Raw genomic sequence first — 25,808 nt, 5'->3', positions numbered from 1 at the left:
GCGCTTAACCGCATAACACGGTGCCTGACCAGTAACGCGCTGCTTACGATAAGCACAAGGAGTGGGCTCAGGTCTCCAACCTGACTCTGCCACACTCCCCGTGTCCCCCCCCCCCCCCACCCATTTGTTTTGGGGGGGGGGCTGCCTCTCGTGCCTGTCGCGCTGCCGTGCTACCTCCTCATATCACCGCCGCTCAGCTTTCGCTGCCTCCAGTTCTTCCTATGGGGCGGCGATATTCCCCACGTTACAGTCTAGTATCTCCTCCCATGTCCATGAGTCCAGAACCCTCTGCTACTGGTTCCCACGCTGCTTGGTCCTTTTTTGGTGGGTGATTCTGTAACGGCTTTCGTTGGTGGAAGGAGAGGAGGACCAAAATGCAGCGTGGTACGTATCCATAATATCTTTTAATTAGAATGAATACGAAATACAAAAAGAACAAGAGAATCAAAATGAAAACCGAAACAGTCCCGAATGGTGCAAACACTGAAACGGAAAATAGGAAACAATCACCCACCCCACACAATGAAAAACAGGCTACCTAAATATGGCTCCCAATCATAGACAACGATAAACAGCTGCCTCTGACTGGGAACCACACCAGGCCAAACACAAAGAAAACAAATAACCTAGAAAAAAGAACATAGACTGCCCACCCCAACTCATGCCCTGACCAACCTAACACAAAGACATAAAAAAGAAATTTAGGTCAGAATATGACAATAATTAACATTTTTTTACCTAAAGGGGTCCTAAAATTCCAAATCAAATAGCTAAATGATCCATGGTGTGACCTTTTTTTTAAAGGATTCAATATATGAGATTAGAACCCTTCCCCCTTCATTTTATTTTCAGGGTCTTATAGGGGGAAATGTATGTTGTGCATGTCACCAGTTCCATAGATTCTGTAATGTCTACTCTGCAGTGACTCTTGAACTGTATAAATGTATGTGTGTACATTGAAACTATGTCTGTGGTAATGGATATGTGCTAATGTAGTTTGAGAAAGGAAACCTGTCACTAACAAGGATCATCAGCAAGAGAAAAAAATAAATTAAGATTAGTTCTGATTCTGGTGGGTTGCTGGGGTTCAAATTCCCAACTCCTGTCAAACGTCTTGTCCAATATATCTTATAAGTAATACAAGCTCCATTGCCAATGTAACTGTGTGTCATAGTTGAACGAGAATTCTCAAAACCAAAAAATATTCCACTGAATCAATAACTTATCATGATTTATGCTTAGAGATTTCTGCTTGTACTGTTAATCTTGTCAATAGGGGGGGAGCTGTTAGCACTTTGTAATTATGACGTTCCCAAATTAAACTGCCTCGTACTCAATTCTTACTCGTACAATATGCATATTATTATTACTATTGGATAGAAAACACTCTCTAGTTTCTAAAACCGTTTGAATTATATCTGTGAGTGAAACAGAACTGGACTTAGAGCAATTTTCCTATGTGGATGTGAGAATGCCAAATTTTCCAACCTGCTCTGAGACCTGTGTATAACTCTGCCTGTCTTCTATTGGTTGAGATGCACTGCATACGCCTTCCCCTGGTTGTTAGCGAATAGGGAGACTTGAAATGGAGTCTCTACGTAGATCCCAAAAGTTATAAATGACTTGGCAAAGACGTGTATCGTTCTTTTCCCCTTCGCTCTGACGCACTGAGGACCTTGGCACATTGTACTAGAAGCATTGGTTATAGATCTTAGACATTTCCGGCTGTGTTTTTATTCGATATAGGCTTTAAAGACATCATAATCTTGTTATTTTGAACCGAATTATATCAGTTTATGTCAGTATATTGCGATTTTCGGGTATTTATTTTCGTGGCGTTGTAGGAAGTTGGGTATCTCTGGCCCACATGGCTAATGTTTACTGCTAATTTCAACGTTGAAGAGGACGTTCTCCAACCTAGCAAAGATTATTTTGGAACAAAGGACACCTTTCCCAAGATTCTGATGAGAGTTCATCAAAAAGTAAGAACTATTTATGCTGATAATTCGTTGTTCTGTTGAAAAAAGTCAAATGCATAAGCCGCCATTACTTGCAGTACAGTCTTGCTTTATCGCACGCTGTATTTTGAAGTAACGTTAATTTTAAAAATGTAACCTAGCGATTGCATTAAGAACTAATTTGTCTTTCAATTGCTGTCCAACCTGTATTTTTTTTGTCAAGTTTATGAATAGTTTTCGATTAGAATAGGTGCCTCTCCAAGATGGCGCCGGACAGATTGCTTGAGGTTTTGGACACTAATCACATTGTATAAGCACGATTTGTGCCGCTAAATATGCACATTTTCGAACAAACTCTATATGCATTGTGTAATATGATGTTATAGGACTGTCGTCTGAAGAATTCTGAGAAGGTTAGTGAAAAAATGTATATATTTTGGTGGTTTATACGTTATCGCTATTTTTGCCTTGAATCAATGTGATGTTTGCTATTGTGGTAAGCTAATATAACGCGATATTGTGTTTTCGCTGTAAAACACTTAGAAAATCTGAAATATTGGCTGGATTCACAAGATCTGTGTCTTTCATCTGCTGTACGCTGTGTATTTTTAAGAAATGTTTTATGATGAATAATTAGCTAATACACGATGGTCTCTGTAGTTATTCTAGTCGCTTTGGTGAGCGTTGTGATAGTGGCTGCAATGGTAAACTATGATTTATACCTGAAATATGCAAATTTTTCTAACAAAACATATGCTATACAATAAATATGTTATCAGACTGTCATCTGATGAAGTTGTTTCTTGGTTAGTGGCTATTTATATCTTTATTTGGTCGAATCTGTGATAGCTACTGATGGAGTAAAAAAATGGTGGAGTAAAAAAGTGGTGTCTTTTGCTAACGTGGTTAGCTAATAGATTTACATATTGTGTCTTCCCTGTAAAACATTTTAAAAATCAGAAATGATGGCTAGATTCACAAGATGTGTATCTTTCATTTGGTGTCTTGGACTTGTGATTTAATGATATTTAGATGCTAGTATTTACTTGTGACGCTATACTAGCCTATGCTAGTCAGCTTTTTTACTGGTGGGGGTGCTCCCGGACCCGGGTTTGTGAGGAAGTAGAGGTTAATGAACATTTCAGCGCTTTAAAAATAAAATTTACTATAATGTTTACATTAAACATTTTCAAAAAACACAAACAATTGATTGTTATTCGCATTCTCTTTTATTTAAATTCTTGTTCTCTTTTACTCAAATCCAATTATACACATAACATCTATGTGTTACTGCAGCAGACAGCTACATAAATCAGCTTGCAGCTTGCAGCTTGTACAGTACAAATTATATATTTTTTTCATTCCCGCAATATTCGGTAGACCTTTGGTCTTCAAATAGAATATCAACTTGACACCTGAAATAAGATCCAACATTTTTCTGACATCTAGCAAATATTCACACAATATTTCTTGACACATGTAAACAAACATAAAATGTGCCACCCTGGGCAAGAGGGCAAGGATGCCTCGTGTCAAGATTTTTTCTCACTAATGTATCTACACTAGGAAGTGAACACACTAGGAAGTGAACACACTAGGAAGTGAACACACTAGGAAGTGAACACACTAGGAAGTGAACACACTAGGAAGTGAACACACTAGGAAGTGAACACACTAGGAAGTGAACACACTAGGAAGTGAACACACTAGGAAGTGAACACACTAGTGACCAGGGCCTTGTTTATACCGGGCGCTAACATGCATCCAATTATTTGATTAATATTCTTTCAAAATAATATAAATGTATTTATTTTAAAACAAAAATTTATGTCTAAAGTCAAGGGTGCCACCTGTCAATGATTTTAGAAGGTGGGATAATTTTGATTCAAATGGTGTCACTGTCTAGATATGTCTACATTTGTAAGATATCCAGACACAATGCAGGCCGTGGGAAGATGTTTGAGGGTGGGGGTGCTGCACTACAGACGGCTATATAAGTCCGTTAATATCGTACTAGTAAAGGCCCAGTGCACTACTTCCCACGGCTATGTGCCTGTCTACCTCTGGAGGTGGTCAGGAAGATCACAATCAGATCACAATGTGTCTTTTGATGGTCTACAAATGTGGGTACAATCAGGATGTGGACACAATCAGGACAAAGGGGGCTTGTTAGCACCAGGTATTAACAGTACTTTTGTAGTATCACATGAACTCCTAATGACCATTAGCCTGTCAGTCGGACAGCAGCTCTGAATGACTCCGCTCTGGTTTTCATTCAACCCAATCTCTTGATTATTGCATAGAAATAGTGAGTGAGTCTCTTACTGTATATTCTCATGTGACTGGATGGCACTGATGGTATCTGATGGTATCAAAACTGTATTATTGAGTAAGTTGTGGATTGTAGTAAGACTTAAGGTTAACTACAGAGCACAGGCAGCGAGTGGTACCTTAATTGGGGAGGACGTGCTCATAGTAATAGCTGGAAGGGAATAAATGGAATGGTATCGAACACATCAAACCATTCCATTCACTCCATTCCAGATATTATTATGAGCTGTTCTCCCGTTAGCAGCCTCCTGTGCTACAGAGGTATTGGAGGACCAATTTTCACAACGGATCACCGGGTCTTAGTAAGACAAATTACTGGACTTTCAAACTCACTTAAGGTCCCTGCTGTGAGCTGGGGGTAGAAGCTGTTAAAGTGCTTCAAAGGACGTACATTGAATTCAATCTTGCTGGTCTAGATTTTCAGAAAAGGATGGCGCTTTCTGCATTATGTTATTCTGCACTCCTTTGCAATCAAGGTGTCCATACTCTTCATCAAAGAACACCAAAAACACAGGTAAAAAATACAAAAACAAAACCTGCCAAATCCATAACAAACAAAAATGTTATAAATTACATTCCATATTGTACTTTCAAAGATTCAGATTGTTCCCATACGATTAACCTTAGAACTGCACCCTCATTACTGATCTCCACTTCATATGCTACTAGGTGTGCTTGCCAAAAGGCAACATATTTCCTATATAGTACATTATTTTTGACCAGGACCTAAAGGTGCCATTTGGGATGCACACTGCACTTAATAGGCTACTAGGTGTTCTTCTTAGAGGTGCTCATGTGTACAGTCGTGGCCAAAAGTTTTGAGAATGACACAAATATAAATTTTCACAAAGTCTGCTGCCTCAGTTTGTATGATGGCAATTTGTATATACTCCAGAATGTTGTGAAGAGTGATCAGATGAATTGCAATTAATTGCAAAGTCCCTCTTTGCCATGCAAATTAACTGAATCCCCCCCAAAACATTTCCACTGCATTTCAGCCCTGCCACAAAAGGACCAGCTGACATCATGTCAGTGATTCTCTCGTTAACACAGGTGTGAGTGTTGACAAGGACAAGGCTGGAGATCACTCTGTCATGCTGATTGCGTTCGAATAACAGACTGGAAGGTTCAAAAGGAGGGTGGTGCTTGGAATCATTGTTCTTTCTCTGTCAACCATGGTTACCTGCAAGGAAAAACGTGCCGTCATCATTGCTTTGCGCAAAAAGGGCATCACAGGAAAGGTTATTGCTGCCAGTAAGATTGCACCTAAATCAAGCATTTATCAGATCATCAAGAACTTCAAGGAGAGCAGTTCAATTGTTGTGAAGAAGGCTTCAGGGCGCCCAAGAAAGTCCAGCAAGCGCCAGGGCCGTCTCCTAAAGTTTATTCAGCTGCGGGATCGGGGCACCACCAGTACAGAGCTTGCTCAGGAATGGCAGCAGGCAGGTGTGAGTGCATCTGCACGCACAGTGAGGCGAAGACTTTTAGAGGATGGCCTGGTGTCAAGAAGGGCAGCAAAGAAGCCACTTCTCTCCAGGAAAAACATCAGGGACAGACTGATATTCTGCAAAAGGTACAGGGATTGGACTGCTGAGGACTGGGGTAAAGTCATTTTCTCTGATGAATCCCCTTTCCAATTGTTTGGTGCATCCGGAAAGCTTGTCCGGAGAAGACAAGGTGAGAGCTACCATCAGTCCTGTGTCATGCCAACAGTAAAGCATCCTGAGACCATTCATGTGTGGGGTTGCTTCTCAACCAAGGGAGTGGGCTCACTCACAATTTTGCCTAAGAACACAGCCATGAATAAAGAATGGTACCAACACATCCTCTGAGAGCAATTTCTCCCAACCATCCAGGAACAGTTTGGTGACGAACAATGCCTTTTCTAGCATGATGGAGCACCTTGCTATAAGGCAAAAGTGATAAATAAGTGGCTCGGGGAACAAAACATCGATATTTTGGGTCCATGGCCAGGAATCTCCCCAGACCTTAATCCCATTGAGAACTTGTGGTCAATCCTCAAAAGTCGGGTGGACAAACAAAAACCCACAAATTCTGACAAACTCCAAGCATTGATTATGCAAGAATGGGCAGCCATCAGACAGGATGTGGCCCAGAAGTTAATTGACAGCATGCCAGGGTGGATTGCAGAGGTCTTTAAAAAGAAGGGTCAACACTGCAAATATTGACTCTTTGCATCAACTTCATGTAATTGTCAATAAAAGCCTTTGACACTTATGAAATGCTTGTAATTATACTTCAGTATTCCATAGTAAACTCTGACAAAAATATCTAAAGACACTGAAGCAGCAAACTTTGTGGAAATTAATATTTGTGTCATTCTCAAAACTTTTGGCAACGGTTGTATAATCACTCCTCTAAAGTTTAGCCTTCACTAACCTACCATAAGCTACATGCTGTCAAACTACTAAACTGTCCAATTTTGATGCAACTGAATTGCTTTTTGGGGACAATAAAGATGAATTGTATTGTATTGTATTCTAGTCTACTCCATTCTAAGTCAAATACTGTATTGCAGAATAATAGAGATTTGAATAGAACTATGGGTCACCAGAAAGAAGGCATGCTCAAATGATAAAAACAAGAACAAACTGACATACTTAAAAAAATAAATTGATGAAAGCAAGCTGTTGCTTGTGTCAATTAACCAGAGATCTATTTTATAAGAACAGGTAAAAAACAAAAAACATTTCAAACATATTGATACCCTCAACTGTCATTCAGGGCAAAGTAATTCCTGGTAGTATATATTTTTCAGACAGTCTTTGTCAAGTTCACACAGAATAAATAAACTATGTAACCACAGTGTAGTAAAATAAATCCAATACTCTCCATCATTGAGGATGACAGATGACAGTTGATTATTGTGGGTATTTTACCACATTCCTTATATAAGAGATCACAAATATTATAGAAAGCGGCATATAATTCCTGAACATCATACATCTTCCTTAACAATTTAGCTTTTTTCAGACAAACTCATGCTTGCATTAGCAGAAGTTTTTTAATATAGATTTTAGAATATTTTCAGAGGATGCTTAAGTAACTGTCCAGTGAAAATCTCCCTTTTAAACGTTAATATTCTGTTAACTCATACCCAAATGATGTTGTTGACTCATCCTATACTCGTATTTGTGGCCAAAGCATAAAAATTAAAAAATATATTTTTTAAACTACACCTCAGACTTGTATCTCAAACAGACCATTTAAAAAATTATTGTTATTTCCTTATAGGGAATGAGTCTACTTGCATTAATATTTTTAATGACTGGTATACACCCACACCGCTCTGGTGTTGGGGTACGCCCACACCATTCTAACACAGAAAAGCTGCTTTTAAAAATTAGCATTTTTTGGAAGGAAAACCTTTTCACTCATATTGTAATTAATTACAGGTCGTATTTCATAAAAATCATTCTCCTTGACTTATTCCACATCTTGTTGTGTTACAGCCTGAATTGAAAATGTATTAAATATATTTTATTCTCACCCATCTACCTACACACAATACCCCATAACGGCAAAGTGAAAACATCTTTTTAGAATTTTTTGCAAATGTACTCATTTACATAAGTATTCACACCCCTGATTCAATACTTTGTATAAGCACCTTAGGCAGTGATTATAGCTGTGTCTTTCTGGGTAAGTCTCTAAGAGCGTTAAACAACTGGATTGTACAATATTTGCATATTATTCTTTTTAAAATTCGGTTAAGTTGTTGATCATTGCTAGACAGCCATTTTCAAGTTGCCATAGATTTTCAAGCCGATATAAGTCAAAACTGTAACTAGGCCACTCAGGAACACTCAATGTCGTCTTGGTATGCAACTCCATTGTATACAGTGGCTTGCGAAAGTATTCACCCCCCCTTGGCATTTTTCCTATTTTGTTGCCTCACAACCTAGAATTAAAATAGATTTTTTGGGGGGTTTGTATCATTTGATTTACACAACATGCCTACCACCTTGATGATGCAAAATATTTTTTCTTGTGAAACAAACAAGAAATAAGACAAAAAAACAGAAAACTTGAGTGTGCATAACTATTCACCCCCCCAAAGTCAATACTTTGTAGAACCACCTTTTGCAGCAATTACAGCTGCAAGTCTCTTGGGGTATGTCTCTATAAGCTTGGCACATCTAGTCACTGGGATTTTTGCCCATTCCTCAAGGCAAAACTGCTCCAGCTCCTTAAAGTTGGATGGGTTCCGATGGTGTACAGCAATCTCAATCCAACAGATTCTCAATTGGATTGAGGTCTGGGCTTTGACTGGGCCATTCCAAGACATTTAAATGTTTCCCCTTAAACCACTCAAGTGTTGCTTTAGCAGTATGCTTAGGGGCATTGTCCTGCTGGAAGGTGAACCTCTGTCACAGTCTCAAATCTGGAAGACTGAAACAGGTTTGCCTCAAGAATTTCCCTGTATTTAGCGCCATCCATCATTCCTTCAATTCTGACCAGTTTCCCAGTCCCTGCCAATGAAAAACATCCCCACAGCATGATGCTGCCACCACCATGCTTCACTGTGGGGATGATGTTCTCGAGGTGATGAGAGGTGTTGGGTTTGTGCCAGACATAACATCTTCCTTGATGGCCAAAAGCTCAATTTTAGTCTCATCTGACCAGAGTACCTTCTTCCATATGTTTGGGGAGTCTCCCACATGCCTTTTGGCGAACACCAAACATGTTTACTTATTTTATTCTGGCCACTCTTCCATAAAGCCCAGCTCTGTGGAGTGTACGGCTTAAAGTGGTCCTATGGACAGATACTCAAATCTCTGCCCCGAAGCTATGCAGCTCCTTCAGGGTTATCTTTGGTGTCTTTGTTGCCTCTCTGATTAATGCCCTCCTTGCCCGGTCCGTGAGTTTTGGTGGGCGGCCCTCTCTTGGCAGGTTTGTTGTGGTGCCATAGTCTTTTTCATTTTTAAATAATGAATTTAATGGCGCTCTGTGGGATGTTCAAAGTTTCTGATATTTTTTTATAACCCAACCCTGATCTGTACTTCTCCACAACTTTGTCCCTGACCTGTTTGGAGAGCTCTTTGGTCTTCATGGTGCAACTTGCTTGGTGGTGTCCCTTGCTTAGTGGTGTTGCAGACTCTGGGGCTTTTCAGAATACGTGTATATATACTGAGATCATGTGACAGATCATGTCACACTTAGATTGCACACAGGTGGACTTTATTTAACTAATTATGTGACATCTGAAGGTAATTGGTTGCACCAGATCTTATTTAGGGGCTTCATAGCAAAAGGGGTGAATACATATGCACGGACCACTTTTCTGTTTTTGAGTTTTTTGAAACAAGTTATTATTTTCATTTCACTTCACCAATTTTGACTATTTTGTGTATGTCCATTACATGAAATCCAAATAAAAACCCATTCAAATTACAGGTTGTAATGCAACAAAATACGAAAAATGCCAAGGGGGTGAATACTTTTGCAAGGCCTTGTGTTTTAGGTTATTGGCCTTGTGTTTTAGGTTTTTGTCCTGCTGAAAGGTACATTTGTCTCCCAGTGTCTGTTGGAAAGCAGACTGGACCAGGTTTTCCTGTGCTTAGCTCTATTCCATTCCCTTGTCCTTGCCGATAACAAGCATACACATAACATGATGCAGCCACCACCATGCTTGAAAATATGAAGAGTGGTACTCAGTGATGTGTTGTGTTGGATTTGCCCCAAACATAATGCTTTGTATTCAGGACAAAAAGTGAATTGCTTTGGCACATTTTTGGCAGTTTTACTTTAGTGCCTTATTGCAAACAGGATGCATGATTTGGAATATTTGTATTCTGTACAGGCTTCCTTCTTTTCAATCTGTCATTTAGGTTAGTATTGTGGAGTAACTACAATGTTCTTGATCCATCCTCAGTTTTCTCCAATCACAGCCATAAAAGGAAAGTTCCACCCCAAAACCATCTTTTGGTATTTGTTTCATTAGTCAAATTTTTTATACAGTCCCAAAATGTTTTCCATGTCAGCAATCAAGTTTTCAAGATATACAACTTCAAGATAAAATACAGAAACACAACGTGTATGATGCATTGAGCATCATATGATGCAAATCGCAACATAATTTGATGCAAAATGCATCATACCGGCTGAGGGCACTTGTGAAAAAGGAAAGGGGTGTGAATATTTTCCGAAGGCACTGTATTTTAAAGCTTAGCAGCCTAGCAGGATGTTTTCCTTCAAAAAAGATGCTATCTACCTGGAACCAAAAAGGGTTATCCTATGGGGACAGCCGAAGAACCCTTTGGGAACACTTTTTTCTGAGAGCGTAGCATGTAGAGATCAGTAAGGTTGATTAGACCAACTGTTTGTACTGTATGAGAGGGTAGCTCCCAAACAGCATAAATCAGTCTTCAGTGTTTTCAACAACAGAAGCAGCAGCAGCAGCAGTAGCAGCAGCAGTAGGGTCATTCATGGCTCACCATGTGCTCTGTGAGCTGAGAGGCACACTGGAATGCCTTGTCACACTCCACACAGACAAAGATCCTCCCGGCACACGTCTGCTCTTGGTGGCGCTTCAGAGCAGCCGTGCGGCTGAAGGACATGCTGCAGCCTGTGCAGTCGTAGGGCCTCTCTCCGGTATGGACACGTTGGTGACGGACCAGGCGGGACACCATGGCGAATGCCACCCCGCACTGAGGACACTTGTGGGGGCGGATGCCGCTGTGTACGGCCTGGTGCTCCAGCAGGTTGGAGGACTTGGTGAAGGACTTGGTGCAGACCAGGCAAGTGTAGGGTCTCACTCCGGTGTGCACCTTCTGGTGCTCTGCCATGCGGCTGGCCACGGCAAAGGCTTTCCCGCAGATGGGACAGCAGAAGGGCCGCTCGCCCAGGTGAGTGCGCTCATGGCGGAGCAGGGACAGTGGCTTGTTGAAGGTCTTGCCGCACTGCGTGCACGGGAAGGGTTTTTCATTGGTGTGCATGTTGCGCTCATGCTTCCGCAGGTCCGAGGAGCGCACAAAGTCCTTGCTGCAGGTCTCGCACACGTACGGTTTCTCTCCGGTGTGCGTGCGAATGTGCTTGCGGTAATCGGAGGACCAGATGTACGTCTTTTCACAGAAGGGGCAGTGGTACGGTCTCTCTCCAGTGTGCAGGCGCTTGTGCTGCTGCAGTGTGCCTTGGTGAGAATAGGCTTTGCCACACAGGTCACATATATGAGGCTTCAGGCCACTATGAGTATCTAGATGACTCTGCAGATTGCTGGACTTCTTAAAGGCCCAGTTGCAGTGAGTGCACTTGTAGGGCCGGTTCTCTGTGTCTCCCTCCACTCCACGTTTCTTCATGGCAGCAAACACTATAGGCACCTTATCCTCACAGGCATCAATCATGGCCATAGCCTTGTTTAGTGGAGGGGGAATGACTAGCGGTTCTCCACCCTTCCAATTCCCCTTGTTCCCACGTACATCGCGCACATCATGACGAACATCAGACAGAGCCTCCTTGGTTTTGGGCCTGATCTCTCTCACCAGATGCAGCTTCAGATCAGAAGGATCACCGCTACACACTTTCCTCTGCAGAAGTCTTTTAGTACCATTCTTGATGTTGCCTTCCTCCTGTTGTGACGAGTCTGAGTAGACCCCCTCCAGACCTGTAGAACCTCTCCTATTGGCAACATTATGTTCAATGGCTGCGGGTGAACCTGGAGGACTACAGAGGTCCTGATTGGGAGACAGTCTCCTGTCTTTTCCAGAGTTGAGCCCAGCAAACTTCTCAGCCAGAGTCCATGTAGGTGTTTGTGGGTTTAAATAAATCATCCCAGTGTAGCTACTACCTGAGAGGGAGTCAGTATCGTCATTATCAGATGGGTTAGAGTCACTTTCCACTTTGTGAGCAGTGTTGACTTTTACACTCTCTGAGGGCACGTGGGAAACGTAGTGCATTTTGTTTATTAAGTTTTTTCTGATACTTCTCTTTGAAATGTACACTTTATCAACAAACCTTTCTGAGGTCCATGAAGGCATTTCTTCAGCCATACTGGATATTATAGAGGTGGTGAACGTGGCTTGAGGCTGAAAAGGGATTTTCCCTGAACTCACCTCCTTGGCAGTGCCTGGAAGAAAAACACAAAAACAAACACAGTGTTAACTATCCACCACAGTGAGGATAAAAATTGTAATGCTACATGACCAAAGGTTTCACAATAAGTAGTAATGTTATTGAGTTCATCACACATGCAAAATATGAGTTTAGTAAGTGTTATAAAGCATCTATGAATGTTTGTAAAGCATCTATGAAGGGTTTATTAAAGTTTTAGTGCTCTGCGAAAACCACTATACAAAACGGCCTAAGAAGAGACAAGCTGTCTGTGTGCAGCTCATAACAGGCTCATATGAAGCATATGAATTCCAATAACTGGTGCTGTTTGTCGTGAAATAACCAAGTGTCAGCCGAAGAAGATGTGGATGTGGTGGTTTAAAATAGAAGAGAAATGAAATATGTAATAAAATATAGATGACTTTATGAAATCAATTAAATGTACAGAATATTGGACACACCTACTCATTCAAGGGGTTTTCTTTATTGTTACTACATTGTAGAATAATAGTGAAGACATCAAAACTATGAAATAACACATATGTAATCATGTAGTAACCAAGAAAGTGTTAAACAAATCAAAAGTAGCCACCCTTTGCCTTGATGACAGCTTTGCACACTCTTGGCATTCACTCAACCATAACAGAATATGCTATATTCATTTCAAATCAGATCAAATCAAACTTTTTTTGTCACATGTGCCAAATACAGTGTATACTTCACCGTGAAATGCTTACTTACAAGCCTTTACCCAACAGTGCCGTACAAGATGAGTTAAGAAAATATTTACCAAATCAACTAAAGTAAACAATTATAAAAAGTAACACAATAACATAACAATAATGAGGCTATATACAGGGGGTACCGGTACCGAGTCAGTGTGCGGGGGTACAGGTTAGAGGTAATTTTTACATGTAGGTAGGGGTGAAGTGACTATGCATAGATAATAAACAGCGAGGGGTTTGATTAATTGTTCAGCAGTCTTATGGCTAGGGGATAGAAGCTGTTAAGGAGCTTTTGGTCCTAGACTTGGTAGCCCGGTACCATTTGCCGTGCAGTAGCAGTGAAAACAGTCTATGACTTGGGTGACTGGAGTCTCTGACAATTTTATGGGCTTTCCTCTGACACCGCCTATTATATAGGTCCTGGATTGCAGGAAGTTTGGCCCCAGTGATGTACTGGGCCGTACGCACTACCCTCTGTAGCGCCTTATGGTCAGATGCCGAGCAGTTGCCATACCAGGTGGTGATGCAACCAGTCAGGATGCTCTCGATGGTGCAGCTGTATGACTTTTTGAGGATCTGGGGACCCATGCCAAATCTTTTCGGTCTCCTGAGGGGGAAAAGGTTTTGTCGTGCTCTGTTCACGACTGTCTTGGTGTGTTTGGACCATGATAGATTGTTGGTGATCTGGACAACAAGGAACTTGAAACTTTCGACCCTCTCCACTACAGCCCCGTCGATGTTAATGGGGGCCTGTTCGGCCCGCCTTTTCCTGTAGTCCACAATCAGCTCCTTTGTCTTGCTCACATTGAGGGAGAGATTGTTGTCCTGGCACCACACTGCCAGTTCTCTGACTTTCTCCCTATAGGCTGTCTCATCGTTGTCGGTAGTAAGGCCTACCACTGTTAATGAGGGTGTAAGAGTCGTGTTTGGCCACGCAGTCATGGGTGAACAGGGAGTACATGAGGGGACTAAGTACACACCCCTGAGGGGCCCCAGTGTTGAGGATCAGTGCGGCAGACGTGTTGTTGCCTACCCTTACCACCTGGGGGCGGCCCATCAGGAAGTCCAGGATCCAGTTGCAGAGGGAGGTGTTTAGTCCCAGGGTCCTTAACTTATTGATGAGCTTGGAGGGCACTATGGTGTTGAATACTAAAGCTGTAGTCAATGAATAGCATTCTCACATAGGTGTTCCTTCCTCCTTGAGAAAGAGCAGAGTGGAGTGCGATTGAGATTGCATCATCTGTGGATCTGTTGGGGCGGTATGCGAATTGGAGTGGGTCTAGGTTATCCGGGAGGATGCTGTTGATGTGAACCATGACCAGCCTTTCAAAGCACTTCATGACGACTGATGTGAGTGCTACGGGACGGTAATCACTTAGGCAGGTTACCTTGGCTTCTTTGGGCACAGGGACTATGGTGGTCTACTTGAAACATGAATTTTGTCCCATTCCTCCTGACAGAGCTGGTGTAACTGAGTCAGGTTTGTAGGCCTCCTTGCTCGCACACGCCTTTTCAGTTCTGCCCACAAATCTCCTATAGGATGGAGGTCAGGGCTTGTGATGGCCATTACAATACATTTACTTTGTTGTCCTTCAGCCATTTTGCCACAACTTTGGAAGTATGCTTGGGGTCATTGTCCATTTGGAAGACCCATTTGCGACCAAGCTTTAACTTCCTGACTGATGTCTTGAGATGTTGCCTCAATATATCCACCTAATTTTCCTACCTCATGACGCCATCTATTTTGTGAAGTGCACCAGTCCCTCCTGCATCAAAGCACCCCCACAACATGATGCTGCCACCCCCGTGCTTCACGGTTGGGATGGTGTTTTTCAGCTTGCAAGCATCCCCCTTTTTCCTCCAAACATAACGATGGTCATTATGGCCAAACAGTTCTATTTTTTTTTCATCAGACCAGAAGACATTTCTCCAAAAAAGTTTGATCTTTGTCCCCATGTGCAGTTGCAAACCGTAGTATGGCTTTTTTATGCCGGTTTTGGAGCAGTGGCTTCGTCCTTGCTGAGCGGCCTTTCAAGTTATGTCGATATAGGACTCGTTTTACTGTGAATATAGATACTTTTGTACCTGTTTCCTCCAGCATCTTCACAAGGTCCTTTGCTGTTGTTATGGGGTTGATTTCCACTTTTCGCACCAAAGTACGTTCATCTCTAGGAGACAGAACGCGTTGTTTGTACAAATGAACATGGTACCTTCAGGCATTTGGAAATTGCTCCAAAGGATGAACCAGACTTGTGGAGGTCTACATTTTGTTTTCTGAGGTCTTGGCTAATTTCTTCTGATTTTCCCATGATGTCAAGCAAAGAGGCACTGAGTTTGAAGGTAGGCCTTGAAATACATCCATAGGTACACCTCCAATTGACTCAAATGTTGTCAATTTGCCTATCAGAAGCTTCTAAAGCCATGACATCATTTTCTGGAATTTTCCAAGCTGTTTAAAGGCACAGTCAACTTAGTTTATGTAAACTTCTGACCTACTGGAATTGTGATACAGTGAATTATAAGTGAAATAATCTGTCTGTAAACAATTGTCAAAAAAATTACTTGTGTCATGCACAAAGTAGATGTCCTAACAGACTTGCCAAAACTATAGTTTGTTTACAAGAAATTTGTGGAATGGTTGAAAAACGAGTTTTAATGACTCCAACCTAAGTGTATGTAAACTTCCGACTTCAACTGTAGGTATTACAGACTCAGTCAGTGAGAGGTTGAAAATGTCAGTGAAGACACTTGCCAGTTGGTCCACGCATGCTTCGAGTACACGTCCTGGTAATCCATCTGGCCCCGCGGCTTTGTGAATGTTGACCTGTTTAAAGTTTGACCTTTCTGGGTTTCCCTTTGTAGTCCGTAATAGTTTTCATGCCCTGCCACAATACAAAGAGCGTCAAAGCCGGTGTAGTAGGATTCAATCTTAATCCTGTATTGACGCTTCACTTGTTTGATGGTTCGTCTGAGGGCATAGTGGGATTTCTTATAGGCGTCCGGATTAGTGTCTCGCTCCTTGAAAGCGGCAGCTCTAGCCTTTAGCTCGATGCAGATGTTGCCTGTAAAACCACCCCTACCTTGTCACAACACAACTGATTGGCTCGAACACATTAAGTGTCACAGATCCCTCAGAAACTTGAATTACGCACACCTGACCCCTATTCCCAGTGATTAGTAATTGTATAAGTGTCACGACCTCCGCCGAAGTCGGGTCCTCTCCTTGTTCGGGCAGCGCTTGGCGGTCGGCGTCACCGGTTTATAGCCATCATCAATACACTTTTCATTTTCCATGTGTTTTTTCTTGTTTTTCCTCACACCTGGTTTCAATTCCCTCAATCATTTGTTGTGTATTTAACCCTCCGTTCCCCCCATGTCTTTGTGTGGATTTGTTTATTGTAAGTGCTTGTGCACGTGTTTGGTGTGCGACGGGTTTTTGTTCCCAATTATTCTTGTTATTTTTATGCCGTGGGTTTTGCTATTAAACTGCTCCGGCTATTACCAAGTTCTGCTCTCCTGCGTCGGACTTCCCTGCCAGTGTCCTGTCGATTATTGTTGCAATGTCCGTTGGTGCGTGTGAGTACCTGTGCTGTGTGTTTTGGCTTTTGTGCCATTGTGGATTGCGCAGATGATAATGGGTCTCGTCCCGTGTTGTGCGCTAGTGTTATTTATTTGATGTACTCCTCGCACTTTTGTTTGGGTTTCACCCCTGTGTGTTGTGTACGTGTTTGTTTGGTCTTCGTTCCCGTGCCTTTACACGGCATGCCGTAATTTGGGTAAGAAATAAAAAAGCCTATTACGCATTCATGCACCTGTCTCCTGAATCATTCATACCAGCATGACAATAAGAAGGAAAGTGTAACGGCTGTTGAAGTCGTTCTCCTCCTCAGACGAGGAGGAGCATGGATCGGACCAACACGCAGCGAGGTATGTAGACATAATGAATTTAATTATAATAACGAATACGAAAATACAAGACAAACTACAAAACAACAAACGACGTCAACAGACCTGAACATGCGAACTAACATAAAACGAAGAACGCACGAACAGACTAAACAAAACGAAACAGTACCGTGTGGTGCACAAACACAGACACAGCAACAATCACCCACAAACAGTGAGAACAGCCTACCTTAATATGGTTCTCAATCAGAGGAAACGTCAAACGCCTGCCTCTAATTGAGAACCATATCAGGCAACACATTTAACCCAACATAGAAACACATAACATAGAATGCCCACCCCAACTCACGCCCTGACCAACTAAACACATACAAAAACAACAGAAAACAGGTCAGGAACGTGACAGAAAGAAATTCCGCAAATTAACTTTTAACAAGGTACAGCTGTTAATTGAAATGCATTCCAGATGACTACCTCATGAAGCTGGTTGAGAGAATGCCAAGCAGGTGCAAAGCTGTTATCAAGGCAAAGGGTGGCTACTTTGAAGAATATCAAATAGAAAATATATTTTGATTTGTTAACTTTTTTGATTACTACATGATTCCATGTGTTATTTCATAGTTTTGAAGTCTTCACTATTATTCTACAATGTAGAAAATAGTAAAAAATAAAGAAAAACTCTGGAATGAGTAGGTGTGTCCAAACATTTGACTCGTACTGTATATGAAATAAAAATAAATAAGGGGCACAATTTACCTGAACTGAAACAAAACCAATGACTTTATTACACAGTGCTTATTGACAGATTTCAAAACAATTCTGCCCTCATGTCTCTTAAGCCAAAAGCTGGCATTTTGCTCCGTATGTTTCTAAATACATAACAGTCTGTAACAGTCTAGCTACTTTAAGTATATATGCACATTAGCCTATGGCTCTAGCTGTCTCTGTGGCTCCGGAATCCGGAATCAATTAACTGTCTATTCATATATTGCACATTTCGTCACAATATAGTTTTGAACGTTAGTTTTGGGACTGATGCCCAGCTGAGCATTCTACTCAATGCCGTATCAATTGATGCTGATGAAGATTTTATCTAAAGTGCATTACTGTGGCTTGGAAACACGATGTCATTTCAAAAGGAGGCAAATAATTAGTAGGACAAGCTTTAGTCATCATTGTGATGTCTCCAGATTGATTGAAGATGCAGTATAACTTTAGCTAGCTGGCTAAGATTAAGGGGAGAGCACCGACTTTTTAGCTAGCTAACGTTAGGATTGCTAGCTATTTTTGACGAACTTTGCTAGCTCATGGCAACATAGCCGTCTCTCTAAAGTAAACTTGACCACATCATAATGATGGCAAAGTTGATTTTGACTAATTATTTGTCAACGTTATATGTCTAGTAATTATTTATCTTGAGTCAATAAGTATTCAACCCATTTGTTATGGAAGGCCTAAATAGATTCAGTAGTAAAACGTTGCATACATGTAGAACAAATTGCAATAAAAACAATTCCATATGTTAGGCTAGTATGGCATTGTCATTGCCCTCCAGCTGGTAATACACTCGTGTCCCCTGTCTACCGGTTCATACATAAAACATCCTCCATTCGGGTTGCAAATGCGTCTGTTTCCTGCTTAACTCGATTTAATGGCTCGCTGGTCAAAAAAAAAGAAAATATGCAAAATTTTCCACCACCGCTTTCGAATTTTCTGCCAGCTTCCTTATGTTGTATATCACGCTCAGACATTCAGTTGCAGCAGTCTTGTTTACCCCTGGCTGAACAAGGTGCGCAACATCAGGAAGTAGCTTTTTTTTTTTTTTTTTAAATTGAAGTTGCAATATGCAGAAATCGATTCGCCATTTCCTGGTTGCTAAAATTCTAATAGTTTGCCTGATTTCAGTTTATGGGCCAAAACAAGCAATGTATAGTGTACAGAATCATTGTATCATCTAAACCGCTGAAACATATATTTTCAATAACCCCAAATATTGTATTTTCAGCTTTTTGAATCTGGTGTACAAAACTGAAAGTAAAAGACACATAAGAGTGCACATAGAACTGATCTACCACTTCTTAGACCTGCTTTCAATGATAATGACAGATCTATAACTCATATTTCTATGTGAATTTGGAGGATCGCTCAAAAATGTACATATTGTAACTTGAAAAAAGTAGGGGAGAGTGGGATAAGAAAGTAAGGGAGAGTTGGAGAGCCAAGGGATTAGTTGAGCCACCCATTGTTCCTAGGAAACCATACAAAACATTTATAATTTGACCAAATATTCTGGAAAAGGTCATAATTTCATGGAATCTGTGATGGAAGAAACATGGAAAAAGTGGTAAGCAAGTTCGTTCCCCCAAAATGATTTGTACAAAGTCAAATGAATATATTGTGTTATAGGTTTCACGATCCTTGTATCTAAACCAAAGTAGATTGTTTTAAGATTGTTTTATACATCAGTTGGGGTCTCTATAAACTACAATATGAGGTCCTAAACCTAACATGAAAGTTCTTCCTTGTAGCTGTGTGGGCTAATATAGTCAAAATGTTTGCCTTGGGGTATATTGAGCACTTGGCCATGGGGTAAGTTGAGCCAATGGCCACCATACCCATTCAAATGATGATAAACAAAATCAGTTTTATGCATAATATGCATAGTATTTTAGCAATATGTAATTTTTATGAACTCAAGATAGTGCTTTTTTATTGTTACAGAGCAGATATCATGCCCCATAAACCAAACAAGCAGGGGAGACAGAGAGCTGGTTTCAAGTGCAGCTACCCAAGCGCCCTGTGCTTGAAACCAGCTCTCTGTCTCCCCTCGTGTTCATTACGCTCATGTTATTATTTTTCTATTATTTCTCACTGCATTGTTAGGAAGGGGCTTAACCTTAACCTTATAAGTAAAACTCCAATTAGGAAGGGTAAGTAAGCATTTCACTGTTAGTCTACACCTGTTGTTTACGAAGCATGTGACAAATACAATTTGATTTGACTTCCTTGACTGCTCTCTCAAGAACCTCAAGGGGGAACAGACCCCTGTTTTTTATTGCAAAGGACCACCGGAGGAGGCAGGTAGCTGGGTCGAGGGGCAGGCAGAAGGTCATACACATGGGGTCCAAAAGGGCAACAGTGCAGGCAAGGAAAAGGCTAGTAACGTAGTCCGGGAGATCAGGCAATAGGTAGATAACAGGAAATCCGATAGGCTAAAGTACAGGCAGGGAATAGGCAAAAGGTGTCTGTCACGTTCCTGACCTTATTTCCTTTATTTTGTCTTTGTTTAGTATGGTCAGGACGTGAGCTGGGTGGGCATTCTCTGTTATGTGTTTCTATGTTGTTGTTTTTTTTCAATTAGCCTGATATGGTTCTCAATCAGGGGCAGGTGTTTTACGTTTCCTCTGATTGAGAACCATATTTAGGTAGGCTGTTCTCACTGTTTGTTTGTGGGTGATTGTTCCTGTGTCAGTGTTTGTGCCACACGGGACTGTTTCGTTTGTGAGTTTGTTCCTGTTCGTGCGTTCTTCATTGTCTGTAAGTTCTCATGTTCAGGTCTGTTTACGTCGTTTGTTATTTTGTAGTTGTTCAAGTGTGCTTTGTGTTCGTCTTTCTTTATTAAACGGATTATGTATTCAACCCACGCTGCATTTTGGTCCGATCCTTGTTCCTCCTCAGACGAGGAGGAAAACGAACGTTACAGTGTCGTTAGTGAGGTGTAACAGTATAACTTTACGGCGTCCCCTCGCCCGGACACGGGCGCGAACCAGGGAACCTCTGCACACATCAACAACGGTTGCCCACGAAGCATCGTTACCCATCGCTCCACAAAGGCCGCGGCCCTTGCAAAGCAAGGGGCAACCCTACTTAAAGTCTCAGAGCAAGTGACGTAACTGATTGAAATGCTACTAGCGCGTACCCGCTAACTAGCTAGCCATTTCACATCCGTTACAGAGGCATGCAAAAACTATCATACACGGGAGGAGTAAATAAAGGGAAACCACAGAACTCCGAAAGTCGTGTGTCACAAAACAAACAATACCTCACAGTGATGGGGTGCAAAGAACTGAACTAAATTGTGTGTGATAATGACATACAGGTGTGTGAACAGGTGATTATAATTCAGGTAATTCATGTAATTCAGCTGCGTTCAGGGGATCGAGGTGTTTGAGAGTGTGAGCTGGAAAGTGGGCTGGAAAGTGAGCTGCGTTCAGGGGATCTACGTGTTTGAGGGTGTGAGTTGGAAGCAGACGTTACAATGAGGAATAAATACACAATGAGTGACAATAACTTGGCTATATACACGGGGTACCAGTACCGAGTCGATGTGCAGATGTACAAGATAATTGAGGTAGATATATACATATACGTATGGATAAAGTGATTAGGCAACAGGATAGATAATAAACAGTAACAGCAGCGTATCTGATGAGTGAAAAGAGTTAGTGCAAAAAGGGTCAATGCAGATAGTTTGGGTAGCTATTGGTTAACTATTTAGCAGTCTTATGGCTTGGGTGTATAAGCTGTTCAGGTTCCTGTTGGTTCCAGACTTGGTGCATCGGTAGCAGAAAGAACAGTATATGACATGGGTGGCTGGAGTATTTGACAATTTTTAGGACCTTCTTCTGACACCGCCTAGTATAGAGGTCCTGGATGGCAGGGAGCTCGGCCTCAGTGATGTTCTGGGCAGTACGCACTACCCTCTGTAGTGCCTTGTGGTCGGATGCCAAGCAGTTGCCATACCAAGCGGTGATGCAGCCAGTCAAGATGCTCTCAATGGTGCAGCTGTAGAACTTTTTGAGGATCTGAGGGCCCATCCCAGGGTACTTTGTTTAGTGATGTGTTTGGAGGGCACTATGGTGTTGAACGCTGAGCTGTAGTCAAATAACAGCATTCTCATGTAGGTGTGCCTTTTGTCCAGTTGGGAAAGGGCAGTGTGGAGTGCAATAGAGATTGCGTTATCTGTGGATCTGTTGGGGCGGTTTGCGAATTGGAGTGGATCCATGGTGTCTGGGATTATGGTGTTGATGTGAGCCATGACCAGCCTTTCAAAGCATTTCTTGGCTACAGATGTGACTTCTACGGGGCGATAGTAATTTAGACAGGTTACCTTGGCGTTCTTGGGCACATGGACTCTGGTTGTCTGCTTGAAACATGTAGGTATTACAGACTGGGTCAGGGAGAGTTTGAAAATGTCAGTGAAGACACTTGCCAGCTGGTCAGTGCAAGACACTTGCCACTCCTCAGTAAAAGGCACATAAAAGCCTGCTTGGAGTTTGCCAAACGGCACCTAAAGACTCTCAGACCATGAGAAAGCCTGATGAAACCAAGATTGAACTCTTTGGCCTGAATGCCAAGTGCCACGTCAGGAGGAAACCTGGCACCATCCCTACGGTGAAGCATTGTGGTGGCAGCATCATGCTGTGGGGATGTTTTTCAGCGGCAGGGACTGGGAGACGAGTCAGGATCGGGTTAAAGATGAACAGAGAAAAGTAAAAAGAAATCCTTGATGAAAAAATGCTTCAGAGTGCTCAGGACCTCAGACTGGAGCACAGGTTCACCTTCCAACAGGACAACGACCCTAAGCACACAGCCAAGACACCTCAGGAGTGGCTTCGGGACAAGTCTTTGAATGTCATTAATTGGCCCAGCCAGAGCCTGAACTTGAATCCAATTGAACATCTCTGGAGAGACCTGTAAAGCTACGCTCCCAATCCAGCCTGACAGAGTTTGAGAGGATCGGCAGAGAAGAATGGGAGAAACTCGCCAAATACAGGTGTGCCAAGCCTGTAGAGTCATACCCAAGAAGACTCAAGGCTGTAATCGCTGCCAAGGGTGCTTCAACAAAGTACCGAGTAAAGGGTCTGAATACTTTTGTAAATGTGATATTTCAGTATTTATGTTTAATAAATTAGCTAATATTTCAAAAAAACTGTTTTTGCTTTGTCATTATGAGGTATTGTGTGTAGAATGATGAGGGCAAAAAATATTTAATACATTTTTGAATAAGGTTGTAACATAACAAAATGTGGAAAAAGTCAAGGGGTCTGAATACTTTCCGAAGGCACTGTATATCTGAACGTAGGCATAGATTTAATATATGCAATACACCATAATGCCATTCCATTAATTAACTTTGGCCTACTAGCAGCATCACAGGACAACATTACCCACTTACCCCAAGGTGGCTCAATTTACCCTGTCCCTATGCTTAATTTACACCATACATACACCATAAGTTGTGCCAAGAGACCAATTTTTTTGGACTAGCTATGTTTTCAAAACTGTTATGTTTATATTAATTCAGATTATTTCAAGGGGTACACAACATCCTGAAATATATGTACATATATTTGTTAGAAAGAATACTATATTTCCCTTGACTTTGTGATGCTTAATGTAAAAAATGGTGCAAAATACCTCACTCTCCCCTACGCATATTTCCCCCATTTGTTTTAGTCCTGTGGGCCATTAATAAATCAAGTTAAGGAGGAAACCAACCTTTACAGCCTGAATGGAGGATGTTTTATGTACGAAATGGTCGCAGGGTTACACGAGCAGGACGTCAATGGCAATGACTAGGACGTAAGGAATAATAGCGCCATTATTCTTAACAGGGCTAGATTTTTTGACTAGGAGGTTAACAGTAACCTCATAAAGTTCCCAAAGCTTCTGTGGCACTGGCCCAAAGTCATGCAATGCATACAACGCATTTCTAACACAATGTAGACATAATGTGCATAATTAGAATTTATAACATACTTTAAGTCAAATGCAGTGCAGAAATAAATCACATTTGGACAATAAATATCTTAAATTACACTAAACCAACAGGTTGCCCAACTCTTATTTGGTGGGGACCCCATGCGATGAACTCTATATAATGCAACGTCTATGATGTTAATTTACAGGTTTCATCCGATTTTACTCTATTGTAGGCTAATATTAATTCCGTATGTAAAATTTCGCAATAAAAGGCTACTGTTTGCTTATACGCTACTTAGATATAAACGACAATAATGACAGCAGTCAACTGCGCTGATGGGGGGACAAGTTATGGGCAAGTTATGTTTACCCGCTGATGAGGGGTATCCTAGTAATGGGGTGGAGGGGATCCTAATAAATAATACATGCACTGGTGATCCTTAAAATCTATATAAGACTATAATAAATAAGAAGCTCAGCGCCTACAGGCCATTTCATAAACTGTCAGCATACATGCCATCTCTTTCTCACTACAACGTTTAGTCATCAGAGCTTGATCTGTCCATTCATTCAGTCATAGGCTGCATTCTGCCGCTTACCTCGACAACGTCCTCTTATCTCCCCGTAGGCAAACCATAAGCATCCTCCTGTCGGCGTGCGAACCATAGTCATTTAGAGATGCCCACTCGGAGTGGGCGGAGTCAAAGTGAAAGAACGTGGGGACAGCAGTGTCACTTACGCCTTTAGTAAGCAGTTTTATGCCGCGTTCAAAACAATTTGGAACTTGGAAGTCGACTTCAGAGCGTTCAAGACAACTAGGAACTCGGGAAAAAACCTTGTGAACGTTCATCCAACTCGGAATTACAATTCGGAAACTCGGAATCTTTTCAGAACTCCTCATTTCCGACGTGAAGATCACTGACGTCATTATTTGACCTCATTTCCCCCGAGTTCCCAGTTGTCCTGAAAGCACCATTAGACTCTTGCAAGCCGACGCCAACATTATGTCATGATCCTAGTTCATGATCTGTATGCCTATACCAGGGTATTTATGTGACCCACTGACCCATATTTGATGAAGACATATTGACACTGCGGTTTCTCCCGTCATTTGTCCGTATTTTTACAGTGATTGACTTTATTATAGGTTGTATTAACTTATACATACTATATATAGACTCTCTATATGTCGTATTCACAGCAATTTCGTTAATTGTTTTATTTATACATAGCCTAGAAGTGAGACAGATTAATGAATGTTGCTTGTTACACAGTTAGGCCTACATAGCCTAATCATCACAAAGTGTACTATGTAGACCTAAATAGTCAACCTTATAGTATTTTCTTTATTTAAAGTTGAAAGTTTTAATGTCATGTTCACAAGTACAGTGAAAGGCCTTTCTTACCAACTCAAAACCCAACCCAATGCAATAATCAATAACAATGTAGCCTAATACTAGAAAAACACACAATAAATTAGAAGAACACAATAAGTAAGTAACATACAGGGTCAGTTCCAATACCATATTTACATGTGCAGGGATGCTGGAGTGATGGAGGTAGATATATACAGGGGTAAGGGGACTAGGCAACAGGATACAAGATAAACAGAGTAGCAGCAACTTGTATGTGAGTGGGTGTGCATGTGTGTAGAGTCAGTATAAATGTATGTGCATATTATGTGTGAGTGAGCAGATGATGGAGTTTGTGTGTGTGTGTGTGTGTGTGTGTGTGTGTATGTGTGTGTGTGTGTGTTGAAGTGACAGTGTGTGTGTGTGTGTGTGTGTGTGTGTGTAGGGCCTTGTGAGTGTGAATAGAGACTGCAATAATAAAAAATAAGATAATAAATAAAGGTTAACTTAGATAGTCCATGTAGCTATTTTGTTAGCTATTTATTGCTTGGAGATAAAAGCTGTTCAAGAGCCTGTTGTTGTCAGACATGATGCACCGGTACGGCTTGCAGTGCAGAAGCTGTGTTCGCTTCATAGACTTCATGTGAGGGTGTGACTAATTAAATAATAATTGTGGCTCCTTCTCTCTTTCAGATAGGATTTGTGTTGTATCATATAGAGCCCCACAGTAAAGGTTTCATAATACCCATAAACCTAGCGGT

The 25,808-nt window shown here is 41.5% G+C and overlaps 1 protein-coding gene across 1 annotated transcript; it reads right to left on the bottom strand.

The window, feature by feature from the left end:
- Positions 1-2,157: 2,157 nt before the first annotated feature.
- On the bottom strand, positions 2,158-25,056 carry znf648 (zinc finger protein 648). The gene is made up of 2 exons (XM_055944089.1): positions 24,295-25,056; positions 2,158-12,375 (listed from the first exon to the last, which is right to left on the bottom strand). Exons 1-2 carry the CDS (start codon positions 24,365-24,367, stop codon positions 10,733-10,735), a joined length of 1,716 nt encoding a protein of 571 aa, XP_055800064.1. The 5' UTR covers positions 24,368-25,056; the 3' UTR covers positions 2,158-10,732.
- Between the last annotated feature and the right edge of the window lie 752 nt (positions 25,057-25,808).

Source organism: Salvelinus fontinalis, chromosome 14 (assembly GCF_029448725.1).
Source record: "Salvelinus fontinalis isolate EN_2023a chromosome 14, ASM2944872v1, whole genome shotgun sequence".
NCBI classification, from domain to species: domain Eukaryota; kingdom Metazoa; phylum Chordata; class Actinopteri; order Salmoniformes; family Salmonidae; genus Salvelinus; species Salvelinus fontinalis.
This window is presented reverse-complemented; position numbering and strand designations above follow the sequence as displayed.

Excerpts from the sequence above, each read along its gene's own strand:
- znf648 (XM_055944089.1), bottom strand. The coding sequence starts at position 24,367 with ATGACTATGGTTCGCACGCCGACAGGAGGATGCTTATGGTTTGCCTAC. Across the intron at positions 12,376-24,294 it reads GATAAGAGGACGTTGTCGAG|GCACTGCCAAGGAGGTGAGT; the intron begins GTAAGCGGCAGA and ends TTTTTCTTCCAG.